The sequence below is a fragment of the Cuculus canorus genome, chromosome 4 (genome assembly GCF_017976375.1).
Source record: "Cuculus canorus isolate bCucCan1 chromosome 4, bCucCan1.pri, whole genome shotgun sequence".
NCBI classification, from domain to species: domain Eukaryota; kingdom Metazoa; phylum Chordata; class Aves; order Cuculiformes; family Cuculidae; genus Cuculus; species Cuculus canorus.
Genome location: NC_071404.1, coordinates 34,678,149 through 34,704,630, shown reverse-complemented (window position 1 = coordinate 34,704,630; position 26,482 = coordinate 34,678,149). Strand labels below are relative to the sequence as shown.

The following is a 26,482-nucleotide window of genomic DNA, read 5'->3' as shown; positions in this document are numbered from 1 at the left end:
GGGACAGGTGAAAGCAAATAGTGGATATGGCTGTTTTTTACTGCCAAGAGCGGGTACCAGTGTTTGTAGCTGTCCTATCAGCTCTGGGGCATTATTGGCCTATGATACTTCCAAGATGCTTGGAGATAGCCCAACAGGACACATCTCCCCCACTCTCCATATCTCTAAAGATAACTAGGCATCTTCCAGAATATTCAATACTGCCCTGTACGGATAAAGGCCATCTAAAAAAAGTAATTGAATATTGGAGACAACCACCCCAAACTACCAAATACAGACTTTGTTGAATACCTGTTCAATTAGGTTCTACTAAACAAATCCCATATAAATATTTACAATTAAGCCAATGTTTTAGCTGTTTTCATTCATCAAGGCTTTAATTGCCACTGAAAGTGGAGTTAGGAAAAGTAGACAAAAGTTGTAGACAACAGCCAGCCTTGTTTTCATGATGGTTCTAATACTTGTACAAATTATTTTTAAATACTTTCTCTGCCTGGAAAAGTCTTTAATTTGCTGTAGTTTGTGCACATGATTTACCATATTCAAAGACAAAAAAAATTCAAAATAAAATTTAAAAGTCTTCATAAATTTAACAAAGAGAAATCCAGTATTACTTAATAGCTGTTTTACTCAGATCTACTGAACATGAAAATATTTCAAATAATCACGCTAGGGCTTTTAAATTCTCTTCTCCAATATATAGATTACTCTCAAGTACTAGCAAAGGCTTAAAAGCCTCCCACCCCAGAGAACTGGCCCCAAACTTCACAACCGTGAGTTTTTCCCAGATTTACAGAGCTTAAAACCAAACTAGAGTCACTTGCAAACAATTAACAATCTAAGGCCACATTTTGTGCTTAAATTTTGGAGACACTATGTAAGATGAGAGTGAATCACGAATATGAATGAAGTAAAGTCATCATATGAAGTAAAGTTATAATTACAGGACTCACTGACTTTTGCCCTAACACTCTAAAAATGGGAAGGGATGAGAGAAAGAACAAAAGCTTGAATTGCTCCCACTCAGAGTAGGGCAATGACAGCCCACCACCTGAGCTTGATGCATTTTATTTGGAGTAATGACGGTTATTGTCTATTCTGCAGTTATAAATTTACAACAGGATTATTAATTGCTGTATTTCTTGATTAGAAACCTTAGTAATAAATAGTTAGTTGGAAAAAGTTGGATTGCTTAGCCATAAAAGTTTTCACTTGATATAGAATTTGCAGTCCGATATTTTAATAAAAAAATACTTCTGTGTTGATGTATTAATTGTGTCTGAAAGCAATGCACTTGCCCAACTCTGAAGAAGTGGGAATTTGTCAAAGAGTTAGAGACATATGGGCTGTTGTGTAATTCTGAGTGTTAATTTCTGAGAAGCTTTGGGGATAAAAACTCACAGTTCCTAGGATATTAAGATCAACATCCAAATGCACTAGTGATCTGGAAAGATATGAAGACAAAGATACAATGACTGTGAATTAGAATCACCTAATAGCTGTCAGAAGGAAGGCACTAAATTTTAAGAAATTAAGACATAAATAGTGAGCACACCAACCCTTCTTCCCAAGAGAACCATCTGAACAAGAATCATTCATTTACCTCATTGGAAACACCAGAAGAACTGTCTCGAACATAGTCCAAAAGCTTTTTAGGTGGCTGCATCATAAAATCAGAAGTGTAGAGATGAAATGGAGTATAATCAATGGCAGCAAGGAATGAAACGTGGAGAGGTGACACAGTTAGAAACTGTCAAAGTGTAGACAACGTCAGATACAAAGAGTGACACATTCAGGTAGAATGGAAAGAAGAATGTGCTACAATATTTTTTTGTATTATAAGCATCTTAATACAGTATTAGTAACTTGAGGCAGGAAAATTTACAGCTGAAATGGCTGAATCGATACTAGCAGTTTTAATATTGATGAGACAGAAAAGCATCACAGTTACGTTCTGCTGGGGAAATCTCAATATACTTTATCTTACAGGAGACATTATTCTCAGGTTATCATTATCAGTCAAATATTGTCGACTTTTTGTTGATTTAATTTGTGTCTGGACTGTTTCTGCCCACCCAGGGGAAGGAATGACAAAATAGTTTGAATAGCTAGATAAAAGGAGATAAAAGATAACCAGTGAAAATGTGATATATTATGGACCACTGGACAACAAAACATATTTGACTTTTAAAAAAAATTATTTTCAGGTGTTATTATTAAAAAAAATAAAGTTTTAAAAGAATGCATGTGGTTTGCTTTCTCTTTGACTCTCACTGAAGTAGCTGAGGGTTCTGATTTTGGCTTATGGCTAGCTACAAAAAGGGACTAAGGTACCTGGTTCCCAGAGTGCCCTCCAGGGTCCTGGGTCAAGTGCTCAGGCTCCTCATATAGCCCGGCATGTCAGTAATCAGAACGCTGAGAGGGGCTCCAGAGAATTGCTAGCTAACTGGGAAAGACAAGAATGGAACGTTTTAAATCCTGATACGCTCAAGTTCAAATGCCATTCCAATTTGGGATTTCTTGCCTGTGGGCAGGTGCTTTTGTTTTTTTTTCTTAAGCTTCCCAGGATTCTGGGGAGCTATGAATACACTTAACCAGACTGGGGGAATGCTCGAGTTTACTTTCTTCCTTCCTTTTTCTGAGGGGATTTGAACTCACACCTTCCACCTGTCTGGAGAGTACTCCAACCACTGTGTTAGACGTTATTCTGGGATGAAGACACTTATTACCCCTTTTCCCTAAGGATGTTGGAGTGTACAGGAAAGGATCTGAGCTCTGTGGAGCCAGAGAAGGTGGGTGCAAAAATCAAGAGCTGGTGCATCTCCAACCTAGTCATTAAGGTACTCATTAAAGAGAAGTGAAACCCAGATCTCAGTCATGCTTCAAGGATGTTACTATTTTATCCCTGTGTATAAACAGCCTTTGGTGCTTACATCCAATTAAGCCTGTGGCATTTGCAGAAGAATTTTGAGTGTCTAGGCAACCAAAGGTGGAAAACTGAGTTATATCTCTGATGTTTAGGTGTTTCAAGCAAATGGAGCATTTCAGATTTATCATTTTAAATGTAAATGCTTGCAGTAGGACTATGGTGGTCAACTCAACTGAGTCGTTTTTTTTGGACTTGTCTACTCATGCAAACCAGAGCAGAACGGAAGTCTGTTTGTTCAAGTAGGAGTTCAGCTTGAAAACAGAACAAACCTGTATCTCTGTGTTTAGGGACAAGATAGGTATTCTGCAAGTATGCATATAAGAGAGGAAAAAAGGAAAAAAAGCTCAGTATTTACTGCCATAAGCCATTTGTGTATGGCTGTGTGCATTTAAATTTAGACACATTCCTTCAAGTAAAATACATGATTTGTAACTGAGCATCCCTAATGCAAACTGACATGTTTCTCTGTTCTGAAGGACTGTTCAAAAATAATCCAGCCAAATGGAAAAATTTACGGAGACTAGTAAACATCCCTATTTAACATGCAATTTGTCTTGTTCTTAAACATTTATACAATACTGTTTGTCTAATATGTAGTCCATATTAAAGCTAGTATTCTGGCAAGTTAAGGGTCCATTTGAAAAGTAATAGTTATATGCATGAGATGACTTTACTGACCTTTTTAAAAAAAATTGTACTAACTTCACTGGCATCTGTTTGCTGAATTTGGTAATTTGTAAATTCCTCATTATAAAAACATGTTTCCTAATATTTAATTATTAATATTCTGTCCTCACTTACCGGACGTCCAAACTCCAGTTCTGAAAAGAATTTATACCAGGGTTCGTTTTCTAAATCTATGTCATCTGGGTTTATGCGATCAGTCTGGAGCAGTTGTGAAGGAAAAGGGAAGGAAAAGGCACACACTGAGCAAAGTGCTAGAAATGTCATGTCACTTTAACAACAAACACACACAACGACAAAACAAATATGGGGAAAGAAATGGAATAAAATCAAAGAATGAAGATGGTATTTAAGAGACAGGATATTCTCATTCAAGAAATGTCAGTGACTGGTAGATTTAATACTTTTCTTTTTGTTCCTGTTCTGCCAATGACTGGAAGATATTAAACATTTTAAAATTACTCTTGAAGCTAAGAGGGCTCTTTGACCTCTTCTGTAAAAATCATTACATGACTTAAGTAGATTTAATGCTACTAAAGATTCCTTGTTAAGAACATAGTATAAATGATCCTTAGCTTCAGCACAGGCGAGGAATTGCCCATCTGAGCAGCAATAAAGACATTTTTATCAATACTGCTTTTGGTCATTCCTTGTCTTCTGACAAAGCATGTTAATTCTGGATCTTGCTGTCTTGAAGCAAGCACTGAGCAGAGACAAGCAATATGCATCATGCAGGCATGACTATATGAAAAAGCCACTTCAGCATGTGAAATGAAACTGGTATATTTTAAATCCTATGGTCAAAAAATAGGGAGCAAAAAAATATGCATTCCATAATATTAGTTTTAGCAGTATTTTCTATTGCTTTATCTCCCACAGTCTTGTTGACATAATGAAGCATTTTTTCCACAGTGAAATGCATTGTTCTCATCTGAAAATTCTCAGAGCAAAGGGATAAAGTAGCAATTCAAGATAGCATTAAGAAATTTTTTCAATGAATGGAAGAATAATTGACAGATTTATTCAAGTAGCATGAAAACATGATTCCAATGGGCCATCTAATCAACTGTAAACTTGGCTGCATTAATTATTTTCTAAATAGCTCCAGTTCCTTTGTAGGAGCTGATGTAAGCTGTCACGCAGCACAGAATTACAGTGAACTGTTGACTCGAAGATCTTTGAAACAGAGAAAGCCTCTTGTTAAAGATACTTCTGAATTTAAAATTTGGTCCTCCACAACTACAATTATCAGAACTTAGACACTAATTATGGTGTGACCTAGACAGCAATCCTCAAAGAAGAAAGGGTTCTGCATAAAAATGATACTGGTGATTAAGTATGTAACACTTTTTCCTGCTGAGTCAAGCTCTCACCAATACACCAGAGCAATCACATAGAGCTATTTTTGTTTTCTGCAAGAGATAAACACCACACTCCTGACTATTTCAGGTAATCAAACATCTCACAGCACTTTTCTTGCTGTCTTTGATGTTACTGAAATAGACTGCCAACTTTGCTCTATTGAAAGGTCAAGCACCCTTTTGAACTACCCGAGTCCCCGCATATCTATGATCTGTTCATGCGATATTCTGGCACCAAGTCTTTTATGGATTTATCTTCACAATGTCCCTTTCAAGTAAAAGAAGTATTATTCCTGTGAACAGAGTGGGAAGCAAATGTCTGTGATGAACACCTTGCCTGTGCTCCACAGCCGGGTTAGGAGTGAAACCGCTCTGGAATTCTGCCCTTAAATTTCCACAAACCAGACATAATTCAGCACTACAGACAATTGTTTCAGCTTAACTATACATACCCAAGTCATCAGTGGAAAAACACCACTGAAATTATTCATGAACTTAGCAGTAAAGATTTGTGACCTTAACAGGGACTATAACTGATTTAAGAAAAAACACACTGTTCTAAAGAGAGATGAACACACGAGGACAAAAGTTGACTGATTCGTGCAGAAGATAACTTTGTTATATATAAACTTGGTTCCCATTATAAAGAATACTTGGCATATTCAGAGTTTACCAGTGAATCAATGTTCCTGGATGGAAATGTTAATATCAAGAATAGGGTGCCTCTACATAAAACAAACAAACAAACAAATAAGTAAACAAATCCCTTGAAATGCACATGGCACAGAAATTGTGGAGCTGTTGGCACTACAAGTTCAGGCCTGCTGATATTACTTGCTTGGGTAGCCAGTGTCAGCCTTGTGAGCCTCATTGTCCCCCAGATAGCAGCAGCCCCATACTTACACATGAATAAACCAGTGTCCCCTCCTGTAGGGAGCCAGAACACACCATCAGACCAGCTGAGCTCCTCCTTTACCTTCACATACTCTTGCAATCAGTTGAAAACTTACATCCCCAACCCCCGCATTTCTGTTTTTAAAGCAAAACAAACAGTGTATTTTTATGTAGTTATAAGTGTTTGAGTCCTCCTTATACAGTAGTGTGCAAATAAAATGAGAGCATATGGAAGTGTGTAAACTCCATGCACCCAAATCCTACTTTTATTTACAGCTTGAACTGCAGAGGGCGGCAAACAAAAGGAAACTGAGCACTAAAGCCTGCAAGTTCACTGCAGAGTGCCTGGCAGTTCTGGGAAGGACTGTGTTCCCTGTGCTATCAAGGTCAATATATAGGCAACTGATTTTGTTTGGCTTAATGATTCAGTTTTGCTGATGGACCTTTTTTTTTATCATCTCCCTTTCCAAGAGACTTAAAATGAACAAATCAGTTTGACTTAAAAATCTAATCTTGACTTGGTCTCACAAAGTATCCCAAACAGCGTGAATAGAGAGTAAAGGCAAAAAGAAGATAAATTTCCTTTTTATGATTTATAAGTCAAACCAAGTCACGTTCCTACCCTGAACCTAGTCATTTAGAAATGCTGTTATTTGTTGAAAATACACAAGTAAAGACCAGTAAGTATCTTCACCCTGTTTGCTATTTGCATCAGATGGTCAACACAGCACTGTATCAACATACTCAAGTATGAAAGAACACTGATGCCATTTAAAAAAAAAATACCTATACATCGCATTGCATGCAGCTTTGCCTGTGTTTGATTTGGTATACACAGATGGATATGCACAGGTAATAATCAAAAGTGTGCATTTAAACCGGTGAAGTTTAATGTTTCTTCTATGAACAGCATGGTCAAATCAATATCTTGCATTTGCAAATCCAGACAACATCCTGAAGCCTCTTTGGAACAATGGACTGAGATGTTTGTCATCTATTCAGCGTTGGCATTTTATTAGCTCTGAAAAAGTTTGCTTTTCCTTTTCCCTTTTTTTTTATCCCCAGATAATTTTAAAAAGCTGTTGTAGCTCCAAGTCCTCTACTAGACTGACTTAGTCTCTCCACATCTTTATGAGATGACATATTTTTTAATGTCATACCAAAGTATGCCTATACGAGGAATTCCTGATTCCATTTTAAAGACGTTGAAAATCTTTTTAATAAAGTGTTCCTCATATAACTGAACTAACACCTAGTAGACTATTATGATAACATTGAAATGTCAAACGTGATCAAACTTGCATATTCTAAAGAGAACCTGAAATTTTCCACTGAAGTATAACCCCCCGAAATAAACCAGCCAACAACAAAAAATGTACAGATGTACATCAAAGTGCAAGTCTAGTCCATTTCTGCTATTTGACAAAACAGTAATGATTTTAATTTATTCTGATTGTGAAATTCTCTTGCATATACACTCAGTAGAAAATTTGTATACTGAACATTTATTAAAAAAAAAATCTAGAACTAAAATTTAACCTGATAGTTTTATCTAACTAGCAAATGTGTACTTTCATGCTTAGTCTGAAACACCTAATGAAAATAAAAGCATCGACTGCTTATCCCAATTTTACAAAGTCTTTTCTTACAGTAGCATCAAGATTCTTCCTTACTTGCCTTACTGCAGAAATAGAGAAATGTGCATGTAGGAAGGAAGTACTTCACATATACAAGGTTGAAGTCAGTAAAGTATAAAAATTTAGCTTCATATCCATATGAGTAGGATTAAGTTATTAAACTGCAATTTACTTATTTACTGAAAGTAAATGCTCACTTTAGGAAACAAACCTATAGTTCAGATGATATTAGAGAAAAAGAAGAGTGATTTATTGAACTGCAGACGTTGGACATGGAAACATTCCTCAGAACAATTTACCACCTTACAAAATGGTAACATTTTATGGACTTTTTGAAAAGCAGCTGCCACATCATTGCTTGGAATACTGTTTGACAGCTTAATATCAATTAGTTTTAGTTGTAATTTCAAAGCACCAACCCCAAGCCCCTCCTTTTTGTTAATGTTTTATACCCTTAACAAGTTCAAATTACAGAAGAAAAAACATTACTTTCCTGTTTTGTGAAAGAAAGCAGCTACGTTATACTGCAGTTTGAAATTTACACTCACCTTTTTAAATCCATAACAAAGATAATCATCTATCCCTAACTAATCTATTCATTTAATATTTATTACTAGGTCATTTTTTTAGGTGTATTAGTTATTGCATTCTTGTGATCTGCTGAATGTGGATAATACTTCCTACTAAATGTTAGTTTTACATTGAACCTCATTTTATTATTTTCTTCCCATGTTTTTAATTTTCACATCAATCACAACGTGTTCCAATATAGTATCCAAAGTCAATAATGGGGATGCTGATCTTCCAGACCTCATCTATCTTGTTTAGTATCATATAAGGTGGTTGTAAATATTTCTGTTTTGTTTTCAGATAATTTTATCATCAAAACTGCAATCCTGTAGACATGGAAATGATTTAACTTCCGCAAAAAAAAAAAGATTAAGATTTGGAGCACTGGAGAAAGCCCCTCTGACTTTTTTTGTTTTTAGCAAAATTTATAAAGTAAGATTTTTCTAATTCAGATGTTATAAATGTTCACCTTTTATAATATTAATAGCCTATTTTTATAGTCCATATTTTGATCAATATTTTCTTCCAGTATCATCAAAACAACTTTTTAACATTAAAAATCAATCTTTTGAGATTATCAATGTGGAAGATATAACTCATGCAATACTGATACAACTTAGAATTTGGGGTTTCATCTGACTTTAGAATGAAGACAATATTTTCAGATGTCAGCTTTTCTTAGACACACAGAAAAATCTTTTGACCTACTCTGCTGACCATAATTTAACAAGCTGCAAGTTGTACTTTTCGTATTCCATTCAATGAGCAAAAAGGATAGTAAATGCTTTGTGAAACCAAGTCTTTTTCTTTTTGTAATGCAGTCCAAATAAAGCTAACCATTATCTTTATCAACAGCAGGAGTTCCACACTGACAAAACTGTGGTAGCTTACTCCAGCTATTTTTTTATCAGTTAACGTTACACTAGTAACGAAAGAACATATTTTGCCTCTTATATTCTACATTAATTCCTGTTGTCCCATCTTTCACACCTCTGAATCATATATAAATAACAAATCTCTCTACTCTGTCCATGAATTGAGTATTATTTCCTCAGCTTTTTAAATGTGAAGAGATATTTCCTTGTATCTACGTCAGCTAAATCTAAACATTGAGTCTAAGCTTCAAATGCTAAAAGTGTGATAATGCTGCTCAATCAACACAAAGTTACTAAGATATTTCTACACGAAAATATTTTAAGGACCAAAGAAAGCTCAAAATGCAACCTCTTGATTGAGAATAACAAAATGCATATGCAAGTTTAAAAAAAAATAGGTTCAGGAATAGTCAGTAAAGCTTGCTTTTCAGTAATTCCATAAGTTTGCTAAAATGGAAAAGTTGTATCTACAATCAAGTTCATCAGCATTGCCACACCTATATGATTTTTTGTTCCACATTACATTAGCGGAAAGCAAGGCTATTCTTGAAACATCACTGTAATTTTCTTATTTTTAACTTGAATCTGCTGTTATTCTTGGGCATTGGGAAGGCTGGTATATGACCTTTGTGTGCATAATGCAGCCACAACAATCAAAAAAGCGCTCAGAACAAATGCTGCCAGCTTTTAAATATAATATTTGCTAAGTTCAGCTTCAGAATAAGTACTTAATTCCATTTAAGTATATCGATTTAGTAGCAGTTCCTCTAGAAAAGCCAATTTCCTCTTCAAAAAATGCATCAGTTCTGCAAGAACTGAATTCCACAGAAACTCACTTTACTAATTTCCACCTAACAAAAGCTATATGCCTACAGATACTACAAAAAAACAAGGAAAAAGTGCTTAGTACAGGTGTTTTCACACTGTTGACACATTACATCTTCTAGAATTCAATTATTTGCTTAATTTATTTTAAATTAGTAAAATAAACTATGTGAACAAGCACATAATACAGAAGGAAATAATAATCCAGTATTGATTATGTAAACCCCTTCATTAAAACCTCAACCATTAAAGTCTTGTGGGGATAGGACCAAGGGGAATGGGTATAAACTGGAGAGGGGCAGATTTACACTAGACATAAGGAAGAATTCCTTCACCATGAGAGTGGTGAGGCACTGGCACAGGCTGCCCAGGAAAGGTGTGGCTACCCCATCCCTGGAGGTGTTCAAGGCCAGGTTGGATGGGGCCTTGGGCAGCCTGGTCTGGTGGGAGGTGTCCCTGCCCATGGCAGGGGGGTTGGAACGGGATGATCTTTAAGGTCCCTTCCAACCCAAACTATTCTATGATTCTATGATTTCAACCTCAAAGTAAAAGCTCAATAAAAGAAAATATTACCATTTATACAAACCAGTTTTCCTAAAGAAAGAAAGTGTTTAGATAGCATAAAGGTAAATTAGAAAGCCTGGGTGAATGTGCTTTTCAGCAAATGAAAACATCTGTTAACGGTCATTGTGCATGCATTAAGCATAGCTTTACCAGACATGTTTGTGAAAGAAATCCACAATTGCAATAATTATTCAGAAAGCAGGAACAAAGACTTCAAATTACACATTAAGGTACACTCAGTAATCAGAGAGTAACTGAGGCTGGAAAGGGCCTCCGGAGCTCATCTAGTCCAACCTCCTGCTACAATCAAGTCTAATCAGATCAGGTTGCTCAGGGCTGTGTCCAGGTGCGTCTTGAACATCTCCAGAATGGAGATGTCACAGCCTCTCTGGGCAATCTTGACCAGTATTTAATCTACATCTACTTAAGTATATAACTGGGCATATCCTGAAAATGCAAATAGTTTATTCTTATGCATTAGTTAATCAGATATCATATGTACTGTTAATACAACTGCAGACGAGTGCTGTACACATAGGCCAATTAGGAAAAGCAGCTTCCATTAATTCGCAATTTTGCTCATTGTCCTTTGGGTTTGCAAAATGGTGGTTTAATTTCTTGGAAATACAAGAAGTGTAGCAAATAAGCCAAACTCATATTTTCAACACAACAGTCAGGAAAGAACAAAGATAAATTGTTGCAAAATCATATTTGAACAAGGACCTTCAATATTCATGTCAGTAGTTATATTCTGTATAAAAAGATGGCCTCTCATAAAACCTTGTACTGTATTATCCATTTCACTTACGCATCTTACCGGTCTTTCATGCTCAAGGATTGATGACTTTCCTGGCTCATATTCAAAAATACTTCTTGGTTCAGAACGGAACTTGCGGGTATCTACCTTTCTGTCAGGCGGATCCCAGTCATTTCTAAATAACAAATATGAGCAATTGAGTTAATTCACTGTCATCGCTATCTGCTCTACAGCTCTGTGCAAGAAAAACATGCAAAACCAAATGTCTGTCCTAGCATACCATTTTTTTTAACCACTGTATCATATTAAGCTGTTTATGGCATATATATTAAGTACAGTTGGAAAAATAATAGGGATGTCCAGCCTATTTGACTGATCACACTTGTTATAAATGAGCACGATGACTCTTATGAGGAGCGGCTGAGAGAGCTGGGGTTGTTTAGCCTGGAGAAGAGGAGGCTGAGGGGAGACTTTACTGCTCTCTACAACTCTCTGAAAGGAAGTTGTAGAGAGGAGGGTGCTGGCCTCTTCTCCCAAGTGACAGGGGACAGAACAAGGGGGAACAGCCTCAAGCTCCACCAGGGAAGGTTCAGGCTAGACATTAGGAAAAAGATTTTCACAGAAAGGGTCATTGGGCACTGGCAGAGGCTGCCCAGGGAGGTGGTCGAGTCACCTTCCCTGGAGGTGTTTAAGGGACGGGTGAATGAGGTGCTGAGGGATATGGTTTAGGGAGTGTTAGGAGTGGTTGGACTCGATGACCCAGTGGGTCCCTTCCAACCTAGTGATTCTATGAAATGGTAGACCAGTTTAAAAACTTCCCTGACATACCATGTCATAACATCACAACATGCCTACTCAAATGGCAAATTTCCTATATGTATGCACTATACTAATATAGGCAAGTGGTAGATGTTTTTGTCATCACATAACATGGTACTAAGTCCACATTGAAAACGTTACAAAATTTTCTGAGACAAAAAATGAGGAATTGTTTTAAAAGACAGTGTGAAAGTCTAATAGATGCTCTTTATCCTGCTCTACAGTAGAACTGCTCCTAAATGTCCTTGTAAGCAGTATACTATTCCCTTGGCAATTAGAAAAACAAGCACAATAATTTTGCAGTTTACTTTGGGACAGAAGTTTATCCATTTTCTCTAAAATGATAAATTTGCTTTCAATTTAATAGTGCTATGTAAAGAATAGCACTATTTTTTCAGTAATTTACTATGTTATATCAATAGCTACCCACATAGTTTTGGGGGATAGAGAGTTACTGTCACAGTGAAAGTTATCTTTTCGTGGCAATCAGTATACACTGATTAAATTCTATCAGTTCTACCATCCTTTCTCATGTGACTTGGTTTGAAGTGACCTGACATAAGGCATACCACATGCCTTTGAAAAAATCTATGGTGTAGCTTTTGTTTTACAGTACCTTTGTGAATGCAATTTCTGGGACATAGACACTTTGATTTATAAAATGCCGTACATTTCAAGGGGAGTAGTTCTACATGGCTCTGTTGTTTATTTTCACTGAGGAAAAAATTAGTTTCAGAGTAGAAAGGGCTGTATTGTTTGAGAATAAACAGGAAAACAGAACTGTTCTGATCAAGTTGCATTATCCTGCAAGTCAGTGAAGAAAAAAGGATGCTACTGAAATTCTGATTCACACTCAGTTCACTTAATTTACAAGGTTTAGCCTGTAATCCCTTATGGACTGTTAATGCAAACCGTATCTTGCCTCCCAGCTATAGAACTGTGATACATGTGGACCTAAGCCTCTTATGTGAGATTTTAAACACTCAGGCTTTATAGGCAATTAGAAAAAGAATCTCCCAATGGCAGGAAAAGATTGACAAGCTACAGCTGTCAGCAGCAGGCAAAGCATATCTAAAGTGTGTGGCACCCCTTGGACCGGAGAACATAGATTTCCACTGCCTGTTTTATCATGCAGGAGATTAAAGGAGAGGCTAAACTTCCAAATTCAGTGCTGAGGCAGTTATTTTCAAGCGTGACAAAAGGAGCTGTAACAGGCCTCAGTTTCTGCGACCAAGGCATTTGGCCCAGTACCCAATGATGACTCATAACTTCGGAGATCAAAGCTGAGCAGATCCACGTTTTGGTGCCTTGCTAACAAAATCTGTATTTCTGTATACGTTGCTAACAAAATTCAAACCTCATGGCCTCTGGGAGGCAGCGCAAGTCTAACATCTAGCATTTCCTTTTTACAATCTGACCTCAACAGAAGTAGCCAAAATCAGTAACCATGGAGCAATCTCATTTTCCTCTGCAATAGGTGTATCTGCTCCGTTACCTTTTGGATTACCACACCTACAAACTTTTTAAAAAAGCACTAGTCATAGTCTTGATTTTAAACACTTAGTAATCTCATTTCTTATAATATTTTATGCAAACGGCAAATTATTTGAAACTGTTTAATACAATTCATTTTCTACATCTAAGCTGACAAAATGGGCAAATTCTGTTTTGTTGCTGGAGAGTAGCCAAAAGAGGTAAGCTTGCAGCCACAAATGAAACAAAAAAATTGCCCTTTTCATACATAATCCATACACATATATAGAAACAGATACACTTATAAATGTGTAGTAACAGAATATTATATTAGCATGTAGTATTCATGAATGCAGACACTAAAGAAAAAGTTTTTTGCTGGACCTAGTAGCTACAGTCTACAGAATTTGTGTGCGGGGAATTTTGCATGTTTTTATCGGAAAGATAAGCATTTCTTTCCTGAATTATTAACATATTCCAGACTGGACGCTAACCATTGGGACCTAGTTTTGTGCAGCAAGTTTGAAGCTGGAAAACCATGAGAAAGCTTAAATGCCTCTTTAATCTGTAAACACCTTCTTGGTCTACCAAAATGGAGATGGAGAATTAAAAAGATAGGAATATAAAGCACTTGTGAGATCTGGGGAAACGTGAGTTGACTGCTACATTTTGACCATTTAGCTCTTACTTGAATTTCAATTTACAACATCATTTAGATCCTTTCTCTTTGCTACTTGATACCATAAATAGCCTGTACTACTCAGAGACTAACTATTCAAGACAGCTGATAGAGCATGAACTGTTCTGAAACACAACAAGCAGGACAATTGTACAAATGAGTGTGAACACCTTAAATGTTCATGATGGTATCACTTGTAAGAACTCTTCACTAAAGATCACTTCTTTAGTACATTGCGGAAACAGTAGCACCAAGCATGATGCCAACAGTACTGATGAAGGTTACACCTCAACCTGATTGTTTCTTGAATAAAGCCCTTGAAGTCATATTATTCTGCAGCTGCTACCTTATCCTTTGTGATATCCTGTAATTGGATTGCTGTACAGACCAAGAGTAGTTTTTGAAAAGATGCTAACTTACTTTTCTGGTGTAGACCTTTCCCTCAGACGATGTGGTGGTACTGGAGGTGGCACATGTGGAGGTGGTAAAGGGGATGAGACCTTAAAGGCATCAGAGCTGCTGTCAGAAGCACTTTTAGACAATGGTCTGTATGTCTGTGTCTTTGCAGCTGGATGTGCCTGAGCAGAGAAGGACGGAGAGTAGCCACCTAATATAAAACAAAACCAGAAATAGTCACAGCATGAGAATGAGTTTTAATAAAACACAACACGGAATGCTACAAGAATTCACAGTTACTCAATAAAGCTGCAAGGTTACAAACATGTAAATGCGTTTAAAAATACACATTGCTGTACAGTTCACTAGAATGTTTTTTTCTATATTTCTGTATAAAACTACAAACACAAAAAAAGTGTAGTGTAGTAAAAATAAATTAATGATTAGTTTTGGGGGGGGAAGTTAGTGGCTGTATGTATCCGTCAGAGCTGTTAATGGCAGCCTGTTATTATCCCCCAGGCTCATCCTGTCTCTTAGTTGTTCAGAAAGAAGAGAAGAAGCAGGAAATCCACATTTTTTCATGGTTTAAATAATTAGTGCTTGTCTATGACAAACAGGCAATAGTGTATCTTGAAGATCACAAGGGTCCAGACGATCTTGAACAACTGGCCCACAACAAATGCTCCCAATAGCACACAAAAACACAGCATGTTGAATGCAACGAACACTGAAATGGAAGAATTTTGAATGGTATTTTTACACAAGGAACTATTTTTTCTTTCACGTATAATCTGTTCACAATTTCATTTTTGTTGTAGTAAATAATTTTCCTATATGGTTATAATCTTCTGAAAGACACAACAATTATAAGTCGATCAGATGAATGTGTCTTTCTTGCAGCTAAATAATGTCAGCATCAGTGCCTATGGCAAAAATGAACAAGATCATAAAACAGTCATCTTTATTAGGCATTCTCACTGCATATTTTAAAAAGGTGTTTTCAGTCCTTTTGTCTTCTCATCTATGTAATTACCAGTTGTATATTTTCACAGTTGTTTCCTTTTCATTTTGATAAAGAAAGGCTGCATTACTCACAATCGCTAGCAAAACCAAACGCAATGTAATCAGAAGCTATAGTATTACAATGTCTCCCTTCTGCAGTAAAAGGGACCCCCAGCTGCAATTAATTTCTGTTGTAAGAATGAAATAAAAATTAAACTTTTTTTCATTTGGGGAAAAAAAGCTTGAAAAAAACACCAACTGAGATCAAATAAGACAATAAGAAGCATTGACATAAGCACCATAAAAGCAAACGTGAATAGTTAACTATTCCTGTTACTTGCTGACATTAACAAAACACTCATTTTGAAGTGAGGGAATAACTCCTACCAGTACTGTATGCATATGCAGTATTATACATGTCTGTGTCGTCATCTACAAAAAGAAATATACGTGTTACAGCAGTGCAATACATACCAGTTTATCACAGCAATGTAGCTTTGTTTTTGTAAATACAAAGAGAAGATTGGTAGGCAATCAAGCATTCAAAATCTTTTCCTCATCTCATAGGTGTTTCCTGAAGACTCTTTTCCTGTCAGCTTATCATAGACTATTTTTGCCATCTTATTGGTAATATGATATCTTCTTGTCATGCCATCCATGTTGCATGCTTACTAGTTAGCAACAAATTGCCAATTATAACTTTCTATCTGTTCTTCTCCCTTCCTTTATCTCAATTTCTTCCTTCTGTCATCTCTACTGGGCAATATTAAATTGCTGTTCCTATCACAAAAAGCAACCTCAAATATCTATTGTGTGACTAGTGTTCAAAATAGATCTTGTAAGCCAAAATTTTCCTGCTTACATTTTTCATTCTCCCACTAATTCTGCATGACCATACTGAATACGCTCTCTACTTTATGTGAATAAATTCTCCTTTCTTCTGGAGGTGTAACAAGCATAATTGTGTTTATACTGTTCCTTCACGTTCTCGGTGATAATCATGATAAAGGATGTTAACTCTAAAGCTAGTGATGTCACCAAAGCTTCATTTCAGCAAAACTTAATAAGACATCCTATGAAAATCCCACAACTCATACAGAAAATGAATCCTCAAGACAGCCCATTTCCTAGTCCATGCTGTTCTAACATGAGCTCTCCAAAGCAAAGCTGTTATGGTAGAAGATTTACAGTGGATGGTTTCCCATACCTCAAATTTGAGATGAGGATTACTTCACTGAGCTCCCCAGTGACACGGAATCCCACTGGCTGCATACGTATTCTGATCACTTTAATTATTCAGTTTCAGTAATAAAATGAACCCATTAGACATTTTCAGCCTTTAGCAGAGGAAAACAGCACTTTTTGCAGTAAAATCTATCATCAAATTTACCCATTTGATTTGATTAATTATCTGGCACTTGTTGAACATTTCCATTTTCATACAGCAGACAATCAAAGTTTAGAGAAGTGCATTTCTAATACCATTGAGAAACACCCAGCCAAGACCAAAGCATACTTACCAGGCTTATGGACCATATGAATTTGCTTGAACATTGTCTTGTACCAATCCTTCGGCCTGTCAACTGTCTAAATAAAACACAGTTTTTAACAATTAATAAAAAATTACAAATACCTAGGTATACAGATCACAGATCTGATCAGACATTTAATGTTATTCTGGACACCAAGTCTACTATATTTTGTCTCCTATTTAATATAAAATTTTTCCTACCATCTATTTCAAATGGTGTAATTACACTTTTAATCTAGGAATTCCTGTTACAAGTTCTGGAAGACAATGAAGACTGAGTCAGTTTTGAACTCTGATCCTAGATGGCATAGCAGATAGGAACCTAGGAATTAGTGCCAGATCAAGAATTTATCTTCTTAGTGCCCTATATTTGACAATGATGAATGCTAGATACTTTACAGGAAAATACAAGAACCTCAGCAATTACAAGCATGTGAGACCACTTTCTTTTGAACTCCTGGCAATTTCCAACTTCAATTATCTTCAAAATATCATTATTAAATAGTGCAGAAAAACTACTGAGTTTGGTTAAGACAACACTATATTTAAGAGTTAATCTTTGGATTGCAAACAAACAGTATTTCCTTTTATAATTTTTAAATTCCCTTGCCAGACAACTTAATTTTAACTTGTTTTTCTGTTCTGAGAAAAATGAATACAATATACCTCTAAATAACCACTCACTCAATTGTACTTATCCTTACTTTTGTAAACTAAGCAATCCCAAAGTTCCCAAACTCTCCTCATAACAACATTCACTTGTGCTTCTAATTATTTTTAATCCCTTACCCTTCTGCATTTTCTATTTTGCTGCAATTTTCTTTGAGATAAAACATAATATTTCAGTAAAGGAGATTACACAACAATGAACATATTTTCAGTATTATTACTCTTAGGTCCTAAAGTTTTATTTATTCCACAGCAGTCAGAAAAGTGAAAGTTTTAAAGCAGACATAAAAAATTACCTTCAAACTTCATGGTGCAAGGGAGAGTTCAAAAGACTTGCTGATGTGAGTTATCTTGCATTAGCTAACACTAAATCTGCAATCACTCTGCCCACTCCTCTTTACTATGAAAAGTAAAAATTAACAAATTCTCTACAAAGTAGTCAACAGATCTGAGTGTGTTCACTTGGCTTCACCCATCTTTAGTGATTTACACTTTTGCCCTAAAAACGTGGTACAGTTACTGCACATAATTAACCTGTTTTGTTAAAAATAGGGAGCTTTTACTATAAGAGACTAAGCAGAAAATGCTCCCGTATGGTGAGGAATGAATATGAGTTCTCACAAAATTGCTACTAAATGACATTTGAAAATAAAAAATTGTTAAAAAGAAGAGCTCACAGTCAACTGAAGAACCCAGGAATCTACTGGGGAAGAAAGAAATTTAAGCAGCAGGTTATGCTTTTTAGCTAAAGCTGCTTGCAATAGATGAAGGAGATGTAGATTCTTAGCAAGATCAGGTCCCATCCCCCATGTACCAACATTCCTGACTTCTGCCAAAGAGAAGATATCCAGAAGTCGATTTAGACCATTTTATCATTGTTTTCCTAGAGGTATCAAACATCTATATTAGTGGAAATCTAGTAAGAATAATTTAGCTGGATTTGAAACAAGTATGCTCTTTGGTGCTCCATCTTCACGTACATTCAAAAGTTTACAAGGAAGTCAAGAAGGTCTGCAGGAATTCACGCTGATGGGCATAACCTCCATGGTACTCCTTATTTCCCACAACACTACAAACCCGCAGTGGTCCCATAACACAGCAACTGCCTTCTGATTGCATTGGGCCAAGAAAAGTCTTCCAATACAGCTAGAATCAGTGACAGGTGAATAGATTGGAAACACTGCATAAATATTACTGCGATGACCCTACTGTTTGTCATGGGGCAAAGGTGCAGAGATAGCTCTTTGCTGGATCCTCCTTACCAGCGAGGTCCTCCACAAATCAACAGGAGGCTTCCACATACAGGTATGGAGAAAATCCCACAAGATCAAAGAAGATGTCACAACATCTTTACGGGCATTTGAACATCTTTCTCTGATCATCTTCCCCTCAAACCACACCCTGAAGTTTAAAGCCTCAGCTAATAATTTGGCTTTACATTATAAGCCAGATAGGATTAGTTAAGGAATAGAATAAATTAATTCTAAAATAAACTTTCTCAATATATATTCACTAATCCCACATACCAACAATCGTCTGAGGAATTTGCATCAAGCCATTCCAATGTCACCCTGCTCTGGATAAGTCATCGTTGTTGCAATTAAATGTTGAAACATGGTATCATCATATGTGAATAAACAATCAGCCAAAGAGCATGAAGAGGACGTTAAGAAGTATCTGGAGCTTGCACTTAGGAGAGTCCATAATTATTGTAGTATTCTAATAATTTATCAGAAGGTAAGAAATTAAAGGAGGCATTCATGACTTTCAGTGGACCTTCTGTATTTTTTAACCCTAGCTGAAATATTACATCACTAAGTAGGAAAAGAAATTTGGTGGCACTTGAAATCATTTTGGATAGTATGAAACAGTTTTTTAACAGAAACAGTATGAATCTGTTTTTGATTCTCCTAGGATCCTGTCAGTGGTAAACTCTGGTGGTGACATTTGACCGAATGCTTTTCTGAGAACAGCATTTTACCCTCTCTTTTCCAAAGACTTCATTTTTAATGTCTTGGAATTTCACCACCTTTGGGGCAGGGCTTGGCATAGTGGCACAGCTTAACAGTGATACGAATTTTCAGGCTTCAGACTTACACAGCCCAGAGCTGGCAGCAGCTCAAGTGGTATTGGGGAACATACTAACACGAGATGGAGGTTCTGAGAGAAGAGAAAGCTTTATGGGAATCCTTCCTTCTCAGCAGCTTTTGACAGAGAGATTTTGCAGGAATAGAAAACACCACTGCTTTCCTTGGCTAAACAGCTGTCACAAACCATATTCTGGGAGTAAAGATAGACTTAGAGCAGATCACAACAGCTTGAAAAAGCTCTCTACTCCTAAAAAGCACTCCAAATCTCGAATACTAGATTCTCCAAAGTTCTTATTTACAAGCTTACCGTTGAGTAGCATGGTGTTACGAAACACAGTTTGTATGTTACCTATCACTCATGAATCTGCATTTACTGCTTTTTTGATAGACTGTTGCCATTTTCATACAGATGGAAGCATAAGAAAATTTTAAACTTTGCATGCAATGATAATCTCAACTAATTTGAAAACTTCTTTCTTTCTTTTTTTCCAGATGGAATCAGGCTGAGATTTCTGGAGAAGATGCCTATTTGGATTGCTCACTGACCATAGAGAAACGGCGAGTGATATATCCTACCTTCTACGGTTCATGGAAAATGCAGTTATAGCACTTTTGCATGTTTCTGCATAGTACTGCACTTCTGAGAGGTGTCAAGGTGCAGCATATTTGAGTCTTTTGCTGACAACTATATAACCTTTGTTCTTACATGTCTAAGGTACACAGGGCTCGAATATATTCGTGCACAGTGAAAATGTAATCTCAAATCAATATTTTGAAAACAAACTCACTTTCAGCTAACTCCTAATGAAGCAGAATAAAGACACAAAGGGGCACACAAGACACACATTTTCACATACACACTCCAGCATAATCTTTTAACTCATACCTCACTGTGAGAATCATTTCTATAACACTAAGTTTACAAGCTATTTTTCAAAAATGAAACATAACAAAACCCAGAGCAAATCCAGCAAAAAAAGTCCTAATTCATATTGTATTATGTTTTTAGGAGAAAATCTAAGACACTATACAATCTGAAAGTTAAATATACGTTAGCAGATTGCCAACTCTGTTAAGCACACTTGAGGGGGATGTCTGTTATAATCCTATATGAGTGGTATGCACCCTATTAGATCCATCTGCTGTTAAAAAAAAGAATAAAAATATTTACTTTATCCTATACAAGGCATAGGAAATATTTACCCAAAAAAGGGGTAGGAAGTTAGACCGTTGTTGCAAAGAAATCTCATCATTTTTCAAAAACTCTGATTGTACTAACTTCCATGTCAAAAATAAAGCAAGAAATGCCAGAGTTTCCCCCCGTTCTTACAAAAATTGTCCCCATCTTACCACTTATTCTGAATTTTTCCTACTGCTTTTCTCCACCAATTCCTGATTTTCCCCCTAATTTTTCAATCCACTGAAGCAGTTTTTGGCAATACAACACAGCCCCATATGTCAGTATTGGCAGAGAGGACACATCTGACAGTTGCTACATCCTTGCACCTCACAAAGACTTCACCTGCAAGGGCTCTGCCGCTTTCATCCTGGCTCCCACTCTTCTTAATCTTTGTCCGTCTAGCACAGCAATTCTTCTCTGGCTGGGAAGGCCAGTAAGCGGACTCCCTTTACAGACTTAGTGCAGCTGCCACTGTGCTCTCTGGACCAGCCAGAAGAGGCTGCTCTGACAGCAGAGTGGAAAGAATGTTTCAGCATACAGAAAACAAAACTCTTCAGTTGGACATCCTGGGACCATTCAAGCACTGACTAGCGGCAGATAATCAAAACTGGGCTAGTCACGATGAAAGGGCTTCCACGCTATTCATTTACATGTCACTCAAGGGCACAATGATTATATATTGCACTTCCATGACAATGTTAGTCACTTAGATTACTTCCAGAACAAAACTATTCATTTCTACTCTACCCTGCTGACATGAGAACCATTGCCCCCCAAAATGCAGAACTATGAGATTTTTATATACACATGCACACATATATACACATGGATTCTTGCCTGCATGCACATATATAGTCTGTATAAACTTTATTTTAGAAATAACAAAACAAATGCAATTCCCAAGTATCCCCAAAAAGCAAGAACTACAAGAGAAGCAAGAAAGAGACACAAGGTTTTGGCTACTTCTAATTAAAACTAGAAACATGAGGTTGCCCAATTATGCTCCCATCAGCATTCTCCTTTTCCGTCAACACACAATATTATATTCATGAACTCGCTGATTACGCACACTGTATTCCACATTATATAAGACTAGAAGAATGTGAAAAACCCATTACCAACAATCAATTCATTGTATGAGCTCACACACAGATTCCCCAGAATTTCCTACCGTTCTAATTGCTGTAGGGATTCCAGATTCATCTACTGGCCCAATCCCTGCATAATGTGGAGCTTTAATGACTGTAATTTTTTTTTCTTCTTCTGAGGATCTACAGATTGGTATTGTACTGGTGGTGGTGCTGCTGCCAACAGTCTGAACATGCTGCGAGTATGTCTCTGTGGACTCTGTAAAGATGACAGAATATTTTATAATGATACAATAATCATACTTGGCAGTTATAACATGCCTTCCCATTTCAGTACACTGTACAAAGACTGACAACAATTTTATCCACATATATATACAGTACTTAAAACCCTCATCACCTTAGCTGAAGCTTTGGCCTAGTTAATGTTACATTAACAGAATTATGAACTTATTTAAGGACGAGACATGCTATTCAACTCAGATCTTAGATTAATGGTACTTTTTCACAGCATCTTGCCCACAAAAAAAAAAAAAAATCCCAGTCAAAACAAAACCCCCATAAACTCATCAAAATCTAGTGATAAATAGTGGCAGCAGCCTTTTTCCTATAAATCGAAGTCTTGTATCTCTCCTTTTCATTCCTTGAAACTAGTGATATAACTAGTGATGTAATTTCTGAACTTCTCACCGCATCCCCACGTTTAACAAAATATAGAAAACTGCTGTTCTGTAAGTACAGCAATAGATCCCAAACCGCACTCCACAAAGTCTTACGTGATAAGTGTTTAGAAACATGAAATTTTGATGCATTAACACTCTTAAAAAACAAACCTGAAGTACAGATTCACTTCTTTAACAAAAAAAAATATTTCTCTGTGGGATATGTCAGATGAAAATTTGTACTGCTGTGGACAACGTACTGCTTTTGAATATGCAGGAAAAAGAGCCCTACTCCTTTAGGCAGCATGTTTCAGTAAATTAGTGGGCTGCTAGGACAAAGCATCTTTTTATTTTTAGTCAGAGCGGATATATTGTTTGTGAGACAATTTCACCGCAGGATATATGAATGTAGAGAATAAAAATAAATATTCTAACACTGCTGGTGAAGAGTACAGTTGCCTTTCATGTGACATTAACATCCATTGATCATTCTGAATCAAAATATTGGAACATAAATCAGCAAAAGGATCTCTAGTGACTGAAAGCTCTATTTTTAATTTGATTTTTTCTGTTCACTCCCACTGCAGAGAGCTGGATTTGGCATGGATGTTTCAGCTGTTTACTCAAGTTTGAAATCCTGTAAATAATCCTGTGCTATACATATATGGTGAAGGGCAACTCTGCATGGCAAATGCCTGAATATTTGGGCCTTTTTCCCAAAATGCACGATGTTAAATTTAGAAAATATTTTGGATTTGATCCTTCATTCTTCGTAGGTCTCAAACTAAGGCCATTGGTGGGATTTTTACATGAACAGGGAGAATTAAGTCAGGCTACTGTTGTGGAACAGAGAACTTCAACTTTATGCAATAAAAAAGTCGTGGGAAAATACTTTACTTAGTTCAGGTATACCCAAATCAGAATTGATAGGCCTTTAGATCAGCAAACTGATCAAAGAATTGAGGATTCTGGGATGGGAAAAACCCCACGTATACAGTTTTTGTACTTATCACTATGATAGGGATAGCAGCATTTGTCTAAGCTGTAAGTCTCAGAGTGAGAACTGTCCCCTAATTTCCTTGTGTGCATACAAAAAGTAAACTCCAGGACCACATTGAAATTACTTTTGTGTGCATAGTCTTATCTGAATATGAAAAGCAGTGATAGAAAAAGCAGCAAGCAAATTATTGTTCTGGCAAAATTGGATTATGCTGGCAAAGTGCCTTTCTAAGACTGATTATATATTTTTTTTAAAAGAATCAACAATGTCCTAGAAAAAAAAATACACAAACACAATATAGATTTACATGCTTTTAGAATTTTAAAAGCCCAGAGCCCCTCCCTTTGTTGGCAGTATTTCTTCTGAAGATTATGGAAGTTGTAGGAAGAACCAATGTACACAGTTGTTCTGTGGTTTCTTAAAGACAGCAAAACCTCAAGGGGCTGCACTGGTTGAGCTAATTTAATATATGCTCTTTCCTGGGTAAAGGTAGTAGAAAGGTGGCAAGAGGTCACTCTCACACACATAGGTAATAAAACTTAATAGTACCTCCACTTCAGGATCACTACTGTACCTAATTAATGCTTTTTTTTGCATTTCCCAAGGTAAATGAATAGAAAATATCTTCATTATAGATGTGAAGCACTCTGCAGTTGTTTGCAGTCTTTGATACGTGAATTGGAATATGTTGCATAATGTATAAAGCAAACCTACTGTGTGAGGCTTACCCATCATCCTGCCATGCTGCATGATAACAATGTTGGAATTGAGCGAAGCTGGTGGCGGATAAGCTGAAGAAGGGGAAAAAGGCCTTTGAAAGTGACTCACTGGGCTGGCACCAGTGCCAGAGTTCCCATTCACTGTGATCTGAGCCTGAGAGAAACAAAACAATAACCTATTAAACCATACACAAAGCCCTCCGACTGCCATCCCAAACAAAGAGCGATGCAAGACTGTTATCCACACAACAATTACCAGTTGTCAGGTACCTAGCCATAATGGCATCTGCATTCACTGAAATATAAAACTCATCAGAAGGGGAGTGGAATGCATTGTTCCCTATATACCTTGTACCTCCCCACCTTCTCTCCTTGTATGCACTGTCTGTGAAGCATGCTGAAGTCATGGGAACGTGACAGAAAGACCATGGTCAAGGCAATGAAGATGGCACAACAATGTCTGCAGAGGTCTGACAGCAATATAAAATGAAGATGGCAGTAAAAGTTTCTCTCATCGTGTGACAAAGGCTGCCTGCCACAGATCCCTCACTCCAAAAGACATATTCCCTTAATGCACATGCTCAAGCCCTTGATATTAATGGGAACTTCTGCTCAAACTGATAGGAAGCCTCATTAAGACCAGATAAAGAGTAAGCCAAAGTGTCTTTAAAAAATGAAAGCCAGCTGGACTGACTATGGGATGCCAATAGATAACCTATCACAATAAATATAAATAGCAACGTTAAAAAATGCAACCACAAAACAACAAAATGAAATAAAAAGGGAAAGCTAAGTAAACTAGCAGTATAGCAGTATCACAAGCCATTTAGGCTTTAGTCACAAGAGATATACTTCTGAAACTATCTGCTTTCCAGACACCAGGTTTAGCATCCCCACATCTGGGCTTCAGTGCTTTTACTGAAAGGATCAAAATAGAGATATTGAGAAAGCATTGAATGAGATGCATGCATGAAATGAGAAAATGGTGATTATTTCTGTAGAAGAAGGAGGGAAGCGCTCTTTAACAACTCTTTTGATGCAGAACTGTTCTGTAAATCCAAACAAAATCAGAACTGCTACAAACTTCGCTAAATTTTATATAACAAAAGACAAAAACTAAAACATGCTGTAAATGTAAAATATGAGATTATCCGAAGCATAAGTAAAAAAAATATGCACTAAAAGGCATATTATTTTTACATTTAATTATTAAATAGTTCATGACCTCTTGTATAGATTTATATGTTGGAGATTAGTAATTTAATTTGAAAATTTTAAACACCTCTGTCTTCAATAGCTAAGAGAGCAAAACAAATTCTGGCTTGTATGCAGACATCATGAGAGCTCCTAGATGCATTCAGGGATTTCTCATTTTAACGATGCCTGCTATCAGAACTAAGATGAAAAGTTTGTGTTGTGGTGATGTCTCCATTAAAACATTTGTGTTTAAATGCTTCCTCTCTTAATAAAATCAAGAATCAAAATGTAAACTAAGCTTTTATACCATCCTGCCTTCCAAATGACTTGGAACTTTAAGAACACAAAAGCTACCTAAGCTCAAAGCTTGCATTTCAAGAGGTATGAAGCCATGTTTTCAGGGGAGGTTCCCAGATGAGGCCAGCCATGTCTACCCTACTTCAGGGGTTCAACCATTCTCTTTTCCTGCACACTATCTTTTTGGGAAAGCTTGTTTCCAGGGAAGGAAGGGTGCAACTATGTCCAGAATCTTATATCTTCTTACTCATTTACTATGTCCTTTTTTTCTCTGAAGAGAGGAACAGAACTAGCACGAGTTCTTTGCAGACTGGAAAGCTACTCTATGAATTTCTGTAATAAAAAATTAAGATATGCCTGTGATGGGCTTTACCAAACAGCTTTGTTAGACAGTAAGGCTCTTACACTAAGTAGCAGACAATATGAAAACAGGATCTACACAACTAGCTGATGGACATCAGTCATAAATATATACGTGGTATGTCCATATATGACATTTTTGGGGTTTACTTCTAAAGGTTTCAGAAAGGATATCAGCTCAGCTATTATTTCTTAGCTCCTAGTGACTTTCTCTTTGAGGAAAG

At 36.6% G+C, this 26,482-nt stretch overlaps 1 protein-coding gene across 46 annotated transcripts in view; it reads right to left on the bottom strand.

The window, feature by feature from the left end:
• SORBS2 (sorbin and SH3 domain containing 2) overlaps positions 1 to 26,482 on the bottom strand; it is a 225,219-nt gene that overhangs the window by 35,219 nt on the left and 163,518 nt on the right. For 30 of the 46 annotated variants that reach the window (XM_054064429.1, XM_054064428.1, XM_054064430.1 and 27 more), the window contains 8 exons: positions 24,414 to 24,558; positions 22,107 to 22,282; positions 16,986 to 17,052; positions 15,853 to 15,897; positions 14,488 to 14,674; positions 11,157 to 11,271; positions 3,731 to 3,814; positions 1,604 to 1,660 (listed from right to left, as the gene is read on the bottom strand). In XM_054064429.1, the coding sequence (XP_053920404.1) occupies positions 1,604 to 1,660; positions 3,731 to 3,814; positions 11,157 to 11,271; positions 14,488 to 14,674; positions 15,853 to 15,897; positions 16,986 to 17,052; positions 22,107 to 22,282; positions 24,414 to 24,558 (876 nt within the window). Of the gene's footprint in view, positions 1 to 1,603; positions 1,661 to 3,730; positions 3,815 to 11,147; positions 11,272 to 14,487; positions 14,675 to 15,852; positions 15,898 to 16,985; positions 17,053 to 21,277; positions 21,442 to 22,106; positions 22,283 to 24,413; positions 24,559 to 26,482 lie in introns of those variants that run through there. The other 16 variants (XM_054064438.1, XM_054064467.1, XM_054064453.1 and 13 more) reach the window with 10 other exon arrangements.